The sequence below is a fragment of the Hemitrygon akajei genome, chromosome 2 (genome assembly GCF_048418815.1).
Source record: "Hemitrygon akajei chromosome 2, sHemAka1.3, whole genome shotgun sequence".
Taxonomy (NCBI): Eukaryota; Metazoa; Chordata; class Chondrichthyes; order Myliobatiformes; family Dasyatidae; genus Hemitrygon; species Hemitrygon akajei.
Genome location: NC_133125.1, coordinates 144,092,444 through 144,106,919, shown reverse-complemented (window position 1 = coordinate 144,106,919; position 14,476 = coordinate 144,092,444). Strand labels below are relative to the sequence as shown.

The 14,476-nt window shown below is 47.8% G+C and overlaps 1 protein-coding gene across 1 annotated transcript in view; it reads right to left on the bottom strand.

Moving 5' to 3' along the window:
- Nucleotides 1–7,111: 7,111 nt before the first annotated feature.
- Nucleotides 7,112–14,476, bottom strand: part of gas6 (growth arrest-specific 6) — a 33,971-nt gene continuing 26,606 nt past the window's right edge. The window contains exons 13-15 of the mRNA XM_073028986.1: nucleotides 13,561–13,712; nucleotides 9,621–9,852; nucleotides 7,112–7,685 (exon numbers count right to left, since the gene is read on the bottom strand). Of these exons, the coding sequence (XP_072885087.1) occupies nucleotides 7,534–7,685; nucleotides 9,621–9,852; nucleotides 13,561–13,712 (536 nt within the window). The 3' untranslated portion in view covers nucleotides 7,112–7,533. The remainder of the gene's footprint in view (nucleotides 7,686–9,620; nucleotides 9,853–13,560; nucleotides 13,713–14,476) is intronic.

The window sequence follows — 14,476 nt, the reverse complement described above, 5'->3', positions numbered from 1 at the left end:
CACAGGGTGACCAAAATTGTACGATTTTGGTTTTGGGTTGGGTGGTGCTGGGTCCCAGACCGCGGTGTTACGGTTTAACCCTGGGCTCACACTGACACCTGCTGCCAGGAAGCTGCCTCTGCAGCTGCTAGTGCCCCAAAGAATGCCATTCAGCCCACTGAGCCCATGCTGTCCCATGTGAGTTTCTCTGAATCGTCCCACTCCCCCGTTCTCCTCACATCTTTCTTTAATTGTTTGAAAGTTCTCCCCGTGGATCTTCTGCTGCTCCCCTTCACCCCACATCCCATGGTCTCCCCTTCCTTATTTACTCCATTAAAACCCCTCCTGATTTTGAACACCTCCGCAATTGAGTCTCTCCTTAATTACCAGTCTGAATCTCCCTTGGGGTTCGTGAATCGGTGAGTCCGTAGTTCGAGGTCTAGTGATCGGCGAGTCCTGGTCGTTACCGCGGATCAAGGCCCGAAGGTCTGGAAGTCGAGGCCCATTGGCCAGCGGAGAAATCGAAGGCCGAATGTCTTGAGTCCGAGTCCGCTGGAGGCTGAAGATGGCCTTTCCTGGGGTTGGATGAGAGTGTGTGTGTGTGTGTGTGTGTGTGTGTGTGTGTGTGTGTGTGTGTGTGTGTGTGTGTGTGTGTGTGTGTGTGTGTGTGTGTGTGTGTGTGTGTGTGTGTGTGTGTTTATGTGCTGGACTCGATCAGGTGTGTGTTTGTGATTATGGGCTGGACTCGATCAGGTGTGTGTGTGTGTGTGTGTGTGTGTGTGTGTGTGTGTGTGTGTGTGTGTGTGTGTGTGTGTGTGTGTGTGTGTGTGTGTGTGTGTGTGTGTGTGTGTGTGTGTGTGGGGGGGGGGGGGGGGTGAGGCGGAAGAATGGGCTTGTTTTGCTGTCGTTGTTTGGTGTTTCGTTCCGCCAAGCATTGTGGGCAGGCTACGCTGGGGGCCAGAATGTGTGGTGATTGCGGGCTGCCCTCAGCACACCCTCGGGCATATTGGTTGTTAACGTAAACAATGCATTTCTCTGTATGTTTCCCACTACAGGTGATAAATACATTGGTATATTGAAACGTGAACCGCCCCCAGACCTCTGGGAGGCAATGACAAATAATAAACACAGCTTAGACCAGAACAGAGTGCTGATGCAGCCGAGTTCCTCACAGCCAAGAGCCCCTCAATGAACGACAGCAGAGAAAGGGGCACTGGGTCAACCTCAGGGGCAGTGGTATGCCAAGTGAGAAGGTTTAACTCACCTCCTGGGATCTTGCTGTGTACATTAGAAATGCACTTCAGCCCATTGTGACCAGGAATGTAGATACGCCCCCCCCCCCCCCAAACATTGAGCCGGGATTAGGTCAAAGTCCCAACACAGTTTGGGTACAAAAAGGTTTGTGTCCTTTTTGAACGGGTCATACATTCTTCAGAAGAGATTCCAAAGATCTAGAAATCTGAAACCCTACCCCCTACACCAATTCCTCAGCCACACATTCATCTGCCAAATTTTCCTATTCTTATCCTCACTGGTGCGTGGCACGAGTCAAGTCAAGTGAAGTTTTTTAGTCAGTTAACTCTATACATGTATATAAACTATATAACCATATAACATACGTAGAAATGGTACAATGCAGGGATCGCTCCATACGCGACTCCCTTGTCCATTTGTCCCTCCCCACTGAGCTCCCTCCTGGCGCATCCTTACAAGCGGAACAAGTGCTACACCTCCTCCCTCACCACCATTCAGGGCCCCAAACAGTCCTTCCAGGTGATGTGACACCTCACCTGTGAGTCTGTTGAGGTCATACACTGTGTCAGGTGCTCCCGGTGTGGCCTCCTGTATATCAGAGAGACCGCTTCGCTGAGCACCTACGCTCCATCCACCAGAAGAAACAGGATCTCCCATTCCGATGTCCATCCATAGCCTCCCTGTCGAGATGAGACCACACTCAGGCCGGAGGAACACCTTGTATTCCGTCTGGGTCGTCTCCACCCTGACGAATGAACACCAATTTCCCTCCCCCCCCTTTCACCAAATCCCATTCCCTTTTCCCTCTCTCACCTTATCTCCTTGCCCACCCATCGCCTCCCTCTAGTGCTTCTTTTCTTTCTTCCATGGCCTTCTGTCTTCTCCTGTGGATTCCCCCATCTCCAGCCTTGTATCTCTTTCACCAACTTCCCAGCTCTTCATCGCTCCCCCTCCCAGTTTCACCTATCACGCTGAGTTTCTCTCTTCCCTCCCCCACTTTTAAATCTACTGTATTCATCTTTTTCTTCTCCAATCCTGCCAAAGGGTCTCGGCCCGAAACGTCGACGGTACTTTTTTCCCATAGATGCTGCCTGGCCTGCTCAGCTCTTCCAGCATTTTGTGTCTGTTGCTCGGATTTCCAACTCTGCAGATCAGCTCATTTGTGATTGGTGCAGGGGGCAGGGTTTCAGATTTTTGGATCTTTAGAATCTCTTCTGGAGAACGTATGACCTGTACAAAAAAGGATGGGTTGCACCTGAAACCAAGGGAGATCAATGTTCTTGTAGGGAGGTTGGCTAACACTGTTGGGGAGCGTTTAAACTAATGTGGCAGGGGGATTGGAATTAAATTGATAGGGGTGGGGATGGAGCAGTTGATATACAATTAAGTACAGTGTCTAGTGAGACTGTGAGGAAGGACAGGCAGAAGAAAGTGCAACATTGCAGTCAATGGGATGAGTTGAAGTGTAACATGAGGTCAAAATAGAAAAGGGTGATGAATACAGGGCTGAAGGTGTTATATTTTAATTCACGCAGTATATGGAATAAGGTAGATCACCTGTAGCATAATTAGAGATAGGCAGGTCCAACGTCACTGAGCTGTGGCTGAAAGAAGATCATAGTTGGCAGTTTAACACCCAAGGATACACAAGGAAAAGGACAGACTGGTAGGCAGAGGGGATGGCGTAGCTCTGTCGGTAGAAACATGAAAGCAATTCCTTGGGAAGAGGTGACGTAGTATTGTAAGATGTAGCTTCTTAACTCTACCCACAAAGATTCCACAAGAGTAAAAAACCCCTGACGGGAGTTAATATGCAGACCTCTGAATAGTGGACAGGACGTGGGCTACAAGTTGCAATGGGAGATTTAAAAATGACTGTCAGAGGTGCAATGTTACAATAGTTATGAGGGATTACAATATGCAGGTATATTGGGGAAATCAGATTGGTGCTGGATCCCAAAGAAATTTGCAGAATGCTTTTAAAATTGCTTTTGAGAGCAGCTTGAGTTTGAGCCCATTAGCGGATCAGTTATTCAGGATTGGGTGCTACGTAATGAACCAGTTTTGATTAGAGCTTAAGGTAAAGGAACCCTTAGGTTCAATGATCAGAATACGTGTAGAATTCCCCCAGCAGTTTGAGAGGCAGAAAATAAAGCCAGATATATCAGTATTCTAGTGGAGTAAAGGGAATTACTAAGGCATGAGAGAAGAGCCGGCCAGCATTGAATGGAAGGGGACACTAGCAAGGATGACAGCAGGACAGCAATAGCTGGAGTTTCTAAGGGCAATTCAGAAGGTGAATAAGTATGTGGCTGACAAGTGAAGTCAAATACATCATGAAAGGAAAAGAGAGAGTATATAATCTAGCAAAATTAATGGGGAGCCTTTACAAAACCAAAGGTAACTAAAAAAAAAGCCATAAGGAGAGAAAAGATGAAATGTGAGGGTAAGCTAGCCAATAATATAGAAGAGGATACCAAAAGTCTTTTTTTAGATATATAAAGAGTTAAACAGAGGCGAGAGTGGATATCAGACCATTGGAAAATGAAGCTGGAGAGGTAGTAATATCGGACAAGGAAATGGTGGACAAACTGAAGAATTGTGCATCAGTCCTCACTGTGGAAGACATTAGCAGTATGCCAGAAGTTCGCGAGTGTCGAGGGATGGAAGTGAGTGTACTTGCTATTACTAAGGAGAGGGTGCTTTGGAAGCTCTGAAGGTATATATGTCACCTAGACCAAATGGACTACATCCAAGATTCTGAAAGAGGTAGATGTTGTGTAGGCATTAGTAATGATCATTGGATTCTGGAATGGATCCAGAGGACCAGGACATTGAAAATGTCACTCCATTCTTTAAGAAGGAAGGATGGCAGAAGAAAGGAAATTATAGACAAGTTAGCTAACTTAAGTAGTTGGGAATATGTTGGAGTCCATTATTATGGACGAGCTTTAAGGTACTTGGAGGCACATGATAAAATAGGCCAAAGTTAGCATGGTTTCCTTAAGGGGAAATCTTGCCCAACAAATCTGTTGGAATTCTTTAGTGGATGTTATTTATTTGCATTTTCAGAAGGCCTTTAACAAAGTGCCACACATGAAGCTGCTAAGCAAGAGCCCATAATATTACAGGAAATATATTAGCAACGATAGAAGAATTGGCTGACTGGCAAGAAGCAAAGAGTGGGACTAAAGGGGGCCTTTTGGGGTTGACTGCAGATGACTAATTGTGTTCTGCAGGGGGTCGTTGGGATTGCATCTCTTCATGTTGTATGTCAATGATTTGGATGACAGAATTGTTGGCTTAGCCGCCAAGTTTGGAGACAGGGAGTCTGTAGATGGACTTGGATAGATTGGGGAAAATGGGCAAAGCAGCAGATGGAATATATATTGTGTAGAAAAGTGTATAGTCATGAAATAAAAGCATAGACTATTCTCTAACTGGCAAGAAAATTCAAAAAGCAGAGGTGCAAAGGAACTTGGGAGTCCTCATGCAGGATTCCCTAAAGGTTACTTGCAGGATGAGTCTTTGGTGTGGAAGGCAAATGCTACATTAACACTCATTTCAAGAGGACTAGAATGTAAGAGCAAGGATAAAATGCTGAAGCTTTATAAGGCATTGGTCAAACTGCACTTGGAATATTGGGAGCAGTTTTGGGCCCATTTATCTAAGAAAAGGTCTGCTGGCATTGTAGCGGGTCCATGAGAGTGTTTCCAGGAATGGAAGTGTTGACATATGATGATTGTTTTATGTATGTGCTGGAGTTTAAAAGAATGGGGAAAACTCATTGAAACTTATCAAATATTGAATGGCCTAGATAGAGTGAATGTTGGAGCATGTTTCCTATAGTCGGTGAGTTGGACCAGAGGGCACAGCCTCAAGTAGAGGGATGTCCATTTAGAACAGAAATGAGGAAGGATTTCTGTAGGGAGTGAATTGTGCTCCTGTATCTTACACTTATTCTTTCCCTCCACCATCAGATCTCTAAACAGTCCATGAACCCAAAACACTCATAATCATCATCGAGTGTCACGTCTTAAGGCGTAGGTGAGCGTAGTCTTCCGACTGTCTTTAATCCAAGAAGTTCTAATAACCTCTTCAAAACTTTTTCACGTTCATCCCTAGATGCAAGTCACGATTGTCAGATGCTGTTGACGACTTCTACTTCCATCAATTCTTCCTGTCACTGCAAGATGTTTGTCCTTCTCTTTCCTCAGTACGTCCCAGAAATTCCAGCTGCTTTTCCTGACTGATGACATCAGTTTTCCTCTTATTCCGGCTTTTCACAATACTACATCTGTTACTCTGTCCTTCCACGATACTAACACAACCTCACAGTTTTACTATTTTTAATATTCTTATTGTAAATTGTAGCAAATTTTCTGTACTGCTGTCACAAAACCACAGATTTCAAGTGATAAATCTGATTCTGATTGTAAGGTTGTGTTGGGGGGGGGGGGGGGGGTCAGATATCTTTGGTCCAATCAGTGAAGAAACTGGGTCCCATTGAGGACTGGATGTCTGCCACGTTTGACAGTGACATTCACAATCATCTCCTCTAACACAGTGTACACCAATGATAATAAGCCTAGTTCCGATTCCAGTGTTTCCAGCCTGACTGCTGCTGAAATCATTAAGAAACTGGTGCAGGAGGGCACCCCCCCCCCCTCAATAGTGCCCCCACCACACCCTCTCCCATATATGTCACACACCTCTCCATCTCTAGGCTTGACTCCACCTCCAGTGCTCCATTGGACAGAGAATTCTCCGAGAGGGCAAAATCTTCCCCTCTGCCTTAAACAGGCCACCCTTCAAACTGAAATTCTGCCCTGTACTTCTAAGTGCCAATGTGAAGGGAATCATTCTCTCCATCGCGTCAACCCTGTCAACTACCCCAGGAGCTTATCAATCACTTCACCACAAGAGTTAACCTAGTGAATGGTCTCTGCACTGTGTGAAGGGTAATCCCCTCTCCTGCATCTGCCTGCCTCCCTTCCCTGTCATTCCAGTGGCCTGGAGAGCCACTGGTCACTGATCTTCTGACCGGTGATCTCCCACATGCCTCATCTGTTATCCAGGGATCACTAATTGATTCTGTACTGTAGTGATTCTGTATTATTCTGTTTATTCAGTGGTGATCCACAATGTGATCGACTGAGGATCATCTCCTCAGGTTGAGGGTGACTTCCTTCCACTCGGGCACTGAAGCTGGAAGATGCCCGTGTGTGGACTCATTTTGCGTAGAGTGATTGTTACACACCACTTCCAAAGGTATACCATGCAGTGAGGTCCTAATGCATTGGAAGGAAAGCAAAGAGCAGGAGAGACCAGGCCGCACAAACTTACCCTAGACACACTGATGGACACGTGAGGGTATGTTGGAGATGTACCTGGAACTCTATCTCTGAAATCCATTTCCACTGATAACAGTAGACCCAACTTCAGAAACAAGAGCTCACAATGCACAGGTCCATTTGTCAATGGAGTCCCTGGTTTCTGATTTCTCTCGAACCTGGACAAGCGCCGTCACCCTGCGCACTGCCAGGCTGCACGTGGAAGCAGCAGACGTGTCCAGGCCTGTTCCCCCCATGTACACTGTAACTGACACCTTTACTGCACAATCGACTGTAAGCTCTGGGAACTACCTGCCCTTAGCGGAGTTCTCACGACCTCCACAACCGGCCCTTAGAGCAAACAAGCAGCACTCTTCCAGCCACAGGGGAGTGCTGTTTCTGACGCTTGGCAGAGTTCTAGTGGGAGATGCATTAGGAAGTATTATGTGATGATCTAGCGTCTTCTTGACCTAGCACTTGGAGATCAGGACATATTTCATTCCAGACATTGACAAACACACACAAATAGCAGGTAACCAATACCATACTTTAGACTAGTATACTTTCATTATACAAAGCATCTTTCCATATACTTTGACATACCATACAAGGTATATGCTGAAGATATAGCATGGTGTTGTATATAAGTTGTACTTAAGCTGAGGCCAGTCTCTATGATTGATGTGCAGACTGAAGCTACTAGCACCAATCCCAACTCATCTTTGCAGCTAATACTTACCATGATTAAAATTGCTTGCAATTAAACCAGTGTCTGTGCAGTCTGATGTGTAACATGCAGAATGTGAACCTTTAGCATGTTCACAACCCAACTGCTTTGCATTTCTTCTCCTCTCCTAGCTCCCAGGCAGACGTGGACGGTCATCGGAGTACAGGAAACCAGCTCGAGACATCCAGGGCATTTATTTGGTTCAGCAGGTGCTCAGGATGGAGCCAGTGGCTCTGTCGGCTAAAGTGCCGAGTCTGGCCGAGGGCAGGAGTGGGACCTTATGTCGTTGTGTTTGTACAGAGCCTCGTCGAGGTCCAGGACGTAGTTGTTGATGAGGACTTCCATACAGCCCTCGTAGAAGGCAGTGACGGGTGCAGCTGTTACGGGAACATCTGGAAATAAAACATTCAGACCTTAGGTACCAACAGGTCATTGTGACAGCGTAGAATTGTGGGTTTATGAGATATAAGAGACGATGACCACTAATTCAGGACTAGGTAACAGTGTGCAGTGAAATGCCGGATGTTCAGTCAGATGGACCTCACTGACATCTCTGTTAGCACTGCTAAACACACACACACACTTACTTATTAACCCCAGCTGTGGCACTAGCCAATGTTGCTGCTTCCTCTGGCACTGAGCCACTCTCCCAGGGAATGAGGCAGTCGCTGATACCCATTCGCAGCCAGGACAGATCTCCAGCCATGAGTCACTGAGTGATTCGGAGGAAGGCTGGCAGAGCCAGGGCAGGTATACCAGGGAACTAATAATGATCATCTCATACCTGATGATCCGTCAATGAAATGGAACAGATGTCCCATTGGATTACTAAATATTTCCAATTGATCTCAGGGAACCTCAACAGCATCACATAGTGGTGGAATAGTAGCAACTACAGTATAGTGTGACATCCAAAATGTTGACATAGGGACATCCCTTTTTCAGCATTAACCTATCAGTGCTGAAAGATGTACAGTGATGTGCATTCATTGGCCATTTTATGAAGTGCACTTGTGCACCTGCTCATTAATGCAAATATCTAATCAACCAATCATGGGATAGCAACTCGATGCATAAAAGGATGCAGACATGGTCAAGGTGTTCAATTGTTGTTCAGATCCAACACAGAAAGGGGAAGACTTTGAATGTGGAACAATTGTTGGTGTCAGGCAGGGTGATCTGAGCAACTGCTGATTTTCTGGGATTTTCATGCACAACGTTCTCCAACGTTTACAGAGAAAGGTGCAAAAAATTTTTTTTAAAAAGCATCCAGTGAGCAGGAGTTCTGTGGGCAAAAATGTCTTGTTAGTGAGAGAGGTCAGAGAATGGCCAGACTGGTTCAAGTTGACAGGACGGCAACAGTAACTCAAATAACCACGCGTTACAACAGTGGTGTGCAGAAGGGCATCTCTGAATGCCCAACATGTCGAACCGTGGACTGTGAACATGAACCGTGGACCGTGAACATGGACCGTGGACATGAACCGTAGACCATGAACATGAACCGTGAACATGGACCGTGGACATGAACCGTGGACCGTGAACATGAACCGTGGACCGTGAACATGGACTCAGTGGACCGTGAACATGGACCGTGGACCGTGAACATGAACCGTGAACATGGACCGTGGACCGTGAACATGGACCGTGGACCGTGAACATGGACCATGGACCGTGGACCGTGAACATGGACCGTGGACATGAACCGTGGACCGTGAACATGGACCGTGTACCGTGAACCGTGGACCGTGAACATGGACCGAGGACATGAACCGTGGACCGTGAACATGGACCGAGGACATGAACCGTGGACCGTGAACATGGACCGTGGACCGTGAACATGGACTGTGGACCGTGAACATGGACCGTGGACCGTGAACCGTGGACCGTGAACATGGACCGTGGACATGAACCGTGGACCGTGAACATGGACCATGGACCGTGGACCATGAACATGGACCGTGGACATGAACCGTGGACTGTGAACATGGACCGTGGACTGTGAACATGGACCGTGGACCGTGAACATGAACCTTGAACCGTGAACATGAACCGTGGACCGTGAACATGGACCATGGACCGTGGACATGAACATGAACCGTGGACCGTGAACATGGACCGTGGACCGTGAACATGGACCGTGGACCGTGAACATGGACCGTGGACCGTGAACATGAACCGTGGACCGTGAACATGAACCGTGGACCGTGAACATGCACTCAGTGGCCACTTTATTTGGTGCAGGAGGTACTAACAGAGATGTCACTGAGAGTAGACTGAAGGATGCACTCAGCTCTGAACAGATTAAAGGTGAGCAAAGACATTACCTGGCACGCCACCCAGATAGGTCAGCACTGGTCCCCGCATGTACCGGTCCAGTGTGCTGAGACGCTCGGTGAGCTGGGGCTTTCTGAGAGGGCTGCTCCCCAGCCTGCCCGAGGCCTCCAGCACGACACGCTCCTTAGTCACAATGACCTGGATGGACAGATTGTCCCCGGCGCACAACGGCAACTGGTCCAGTTTGTAAACAACCACGTTCTCGATAGCTAACACAACGGACTGAAGAGACATGTGACAGGTTACCAGTTGTACAGAGAAGCACGAGAGCCACGTGGCGCAGAACTTCAACGCTGAGCCACACAAGGAGACATCAGACAGCTCCGTCAACGGGACGGAGTTTAAAACTCCCACGAGGCAGGAAGGACAGCCCGAGGCAGGAAGGACAGCCCGAGGCTCTGGACAGGCCAGAGCTGGGAGGTGCAGCAGCCGAAGTCACAGCAGGCAGTGGGCGAGCAATAAAACCCAAGAGCTGGCAGAGGTTTCAGGCTGTAGGGAGGGAGGGAGGGGAAAGGCCATGGGACATTTAAACAGAGAAACGTACGGGCAATGATCACAGGAACGCTGGGTGACTGGGACAGTGCAAGTTAGGAATGACAGTGTTTCATATTGCTGGCTTAGTGTTCAGACTGTTAGTTTGTTGTTTTTTCATTGTAGCTTGGATATCTTTATGCTTACTTCTATGTTTGTCTGCAAACTTTTAGTAACTTGTAGTACACTTGGTTCTCTGTTTCTGTAGTTTCTTTGCTGAATTGTGACTCAGTCAGCACCTTCTTATCTGAACTGGTCTGCACCAGTTTGCAGAGTAACGGGAGAGCATGCGCTCAGGTTCCTCTGTTACTTGTTTGCTGGCACAGGTCGACTCCATCTGACTTGTACCACGATGAACACCTAATTAAATGTCTGCAACCATTCGACTGTGTCTCATTCTCGTCTGCCAGCAACACGGTAGAGTGATCGTCAGCACGCATCGCAGTACCAGCGGGTTCAATTCCTGCTGCTGACTGTAGGGAGTCTGCACGTTCTCCCCGTGACTGCGTGGGATATCCCCGAGTGTCCAGTTCCCTCCCACAGTCCAAAGATGTACCCTTGGGAGGTTAATTAGTCACTGTAAATTGTCCTGTGATTAGGCCAGGGGTAAATCAGGGTTGCTGGGCAGTGAGGCTCAAAGGGCCTGCTCCACACTCTATCTCAATAAATTGAAAAATAAAATATCACCCTCAGATCGAATGTGAGATCTCTCCCTCTCCCTCTCTCTCCCCCCTCCCCACCCTCCCTCCCTCCTGTCCCTCACGATGCTGGGCACTGATGAGGGACACCGCCATGGGCACAGAATCTGCAGACCCTCCTGTCACCAGTGCCAGGTGTGGGGGCAACTCTTAAACACAGAAGATTCTGCATAAGCTGGAATTTCAAAATAAAACGCACAAAATGTTGGAGGAACTCAGTAGGTCAGGTAATATCTATGGAAATGAATAAACAGTCAATGTTTTGGGCCCAAGGCCCTTCACCAAGATTGGAAAGAAAGTGGGGAAGATGCCAGAATGGGAATGTGGGGTAAGGGGGAGGGGAAGTCGGGTGGAGGGAAGGTAGGTGGGTGTGGGAGTGGACATTAACTGAGAAGCCTGGAGGTGGCAGGTGGAAAAGCTGAAGGAGGAGAAATCTGCTAGGAGCAGAAAATGGACCATGGGGGAAAAGAGAAAGAGGGAGGTGATAGGCATGTGAGGGGAAGAGAACGGATAAGAGGGGATACAAATTTGGAATAGAAAAGAAGAAAGGGAGGAGAAGAATTTACCAGAAGTTAGAGAAATCATTGTTCTTGGCGTCAGGTAGGAGTATGAGGTGTTGCTCCTCCATCTTGTGTGTGGCCTCAGTGTGACAGTAGTGGAGGTCAAGGACAGATATGTTGGAATGGGGATGGACAGTGGAATTAGAATGGTCGGCCACCAGGAAATCTTGTTTGTTGCGGATGGAGAAAAAGTACTTTTTTCCCTCCATTCCTCATTCCAGCTCCCCTCTCACTCCTTCTCTTCTGCTCAGCTGCTATCTTCTCTCTGGTGCCTCGCCCCCTTCCCTTTCTCCCATGGTCCACTCTCCCCCTTCTTCAGCCCTTTACCCTTTCCACTATCACTCCCCAGCCTGTCACTCCACCCCTCCCCCACGCTCGTACCTTCCCCCTGACCTGGTTCCGCCTATCGCCTCCTTCCCCATTCCTCTCTCGTCCTAATGAAGGGTCTAGCCTCAAAATGCCGGCTCTTTATTCCTCTCCGTTGACGCTGCCTGACCTGCTGAGTTCCTGCAGCATTTTGTGAAGGGTCAGCTCTGCTCCCACACCTCACACTAAAGGCAAATATAGGCTATAAGGTATATAGCACAAGGAGGCCTCTTGGCCCCTCCATCATCAGTGTCCAACATCAAAGTGATCCTGCTCGATCCCAATCCATTCATTGATCGAAACTCTACGGGTCCCAGATTGAACACTTCCACTGACCAAGCTCTTCCAGCCCCTCGTTCCAAGAACATGCCCGGTGATCCTGAAGGATTCCATAAGCTGACCTGTCGGTGGTGCCTCAGGAGAACCAGCATGGGACCACAGCACACCAATGTGAACGCAACAGTCCAGGACCATGAGGCACAGGGGCAGAATTAGGCCCATCGAGTTTGCTCCTCAACCCCATTCTCCCGCCCTCTCCCTGTAACCTTTGACGCCTTTACTAATCGACAACCTGTCAAGCTCTACTTCAAATATACTTCGGATATATTTAAAGCAGAGGCCAATTCACCACTCTCTGTCTAAAGAAATTCTTCCTCATCTCCGTTCTAAAGGGATGACCTATATTGATGCTAAGCCCTCTGGTCCTAGACACCCCCCACTACTGGAAACATCATCTGCACATTCAACCTATCTAGGCCTTTCGTCCACACATATTTATAATGCCTATCCACGCTAATCCTATTGCCAGCATTATGCCTACAATATCTTTCCTAAGTACCTGTGCAAATTCCTGACTGTTTGACCTCCTCTAAGTTTGTATTGAAGGCTGTTCCCTGAACTCTGTGTCCTGAAGGCGAGAGGGGCCTCAAATAGGTGCTCAGATCACTGGAGTGCGTCCTGCCCTTGCCACTACCGTCAGGGCCCGAAGGCGTGGCTCCATTGAGTGTGGCTGCCCTGATCCAAGTGGCTGCCTGGGATTTTTTGGATGTACTTTGCACTTTGCACAGTGAATTTTGGATGTGAAATCTTGAAAGTCAAGGATAGAATTTTTACTGCAGTCCATATTAGCTTTAAGTTAGCATATTACAGTACCGCTACTGCAAGTTTTTTTCCGAGCTATTTCATTAAATTATACTGAATGATTTGAGTCAAATGCATGGATGCAAATGAATTCTGCATGCAATGATAAGTTCTACTTAACAAATGGATACAGAATTGTAATGATTAAGGCACTGGGCTAGAAGCCAAGATTAATATTGCAAAGACACAAGTTCAAATCCCACCATGGGAGACAGGGAAATTAAATTCAGTTCATTAAATATGAACTGAAACCCAGGCAGTTACTGGCCCACTGGGACCTTTCTCACTTCCGATCTGTGAGCCTGGGGGCTTTGATTTTGTGCCAAAGATCAACTAGGAAAGTGTTAACCGGCTGGCCCTGCCCCCATCCCTACACTTTAGCCACAGGACACCCACGATGGGTGGAAATGTGGACCCTTCCCCATGGATCACTGCCTCTCAACAATTAGTTCCTCTGCGCCTGGAGTTTCTGCCAGGAAGCTTCCCACTCAGAGATCCAAAGAGTTTCCTACCGCCTCCGCCACCTGTTCCCACCCCCGTCATGGCCCCACCTGGGAATCACTTTACGTGAGATGAGTTGATCTCCGCCCCGTGACTTTCAAACCGTAATTAGATGGTGTCGTCACTTGGGTTACCTTTGTGTTAGGATTCCAGTCCATGATGGCCAGTGACAGTGGCACACTGCTTTCATTGACCAAAGCAACCAACACCCCTGTGTCCTGAGCGGGGCGGATAGAGACAGAAAGGTGCATCGCCCAGCTCCTGGTGCCGTCTCCCAGCTGGGTATCTGCAGTGTGAAAAAGAGCCGTCAATACTCGCAGCCCGGTCTTCGCAAGCAGCAGGGTTATCAAGTTACGTCGCAAAGTGTGAGTTTTGGAAGGGTTGATTAAAACTGGGAAGTAGATCAAGATCCAGAGTTCAGGTAGGGTAACAAAGAAGTAAAGGGAAAGAACTGGTTTCATTCCATTAAAATTAAAGACTTTGCTAAATAAATTGATGAAACCTCTGGCTCACTGGTCTCTAAGGATGAGAATGCTCAGCTGAGGTTACAAACAGATTTGCCTTGATCTCACCAAACAGCAGAGGCCCAAAGGCTGCCTGGCCTATTCCTAGTTCAATATGTTGTGTACATGTGTGGTACTGAGATCGTGACTCGACAGTTCAATCCCCAAAAGAGCAAAGTCATCACGGGCAAAGCCCTCCCCACTATCGAGATCTTCTTCAAAAGGCAGTGCCTCAAGAAGGTGGGATCCCTCACTGTCCAGGTCGTCTTCTGCTCACTCCTGCTACACAGGGACACGAACAGCGGCCTGAAGACCCAGAATCAACATTTCAGGAACAGCTTCTTCCCTTCCACCATCAGATTTCCGAACGGTGCATGAACCCATGAACACAACCTCACTATTCCCCCTCTTTCTGCACTGCTTACTTATGTGAGTTATGTTAACGCTATGTCTTTGCAATGTAGTGATAAATTTCACATCGCCCAAGTCACTGATAATAAACCTGATGCTGATTCAGTCTCCGTACCACGAAGAAGAGGCAGGTGTG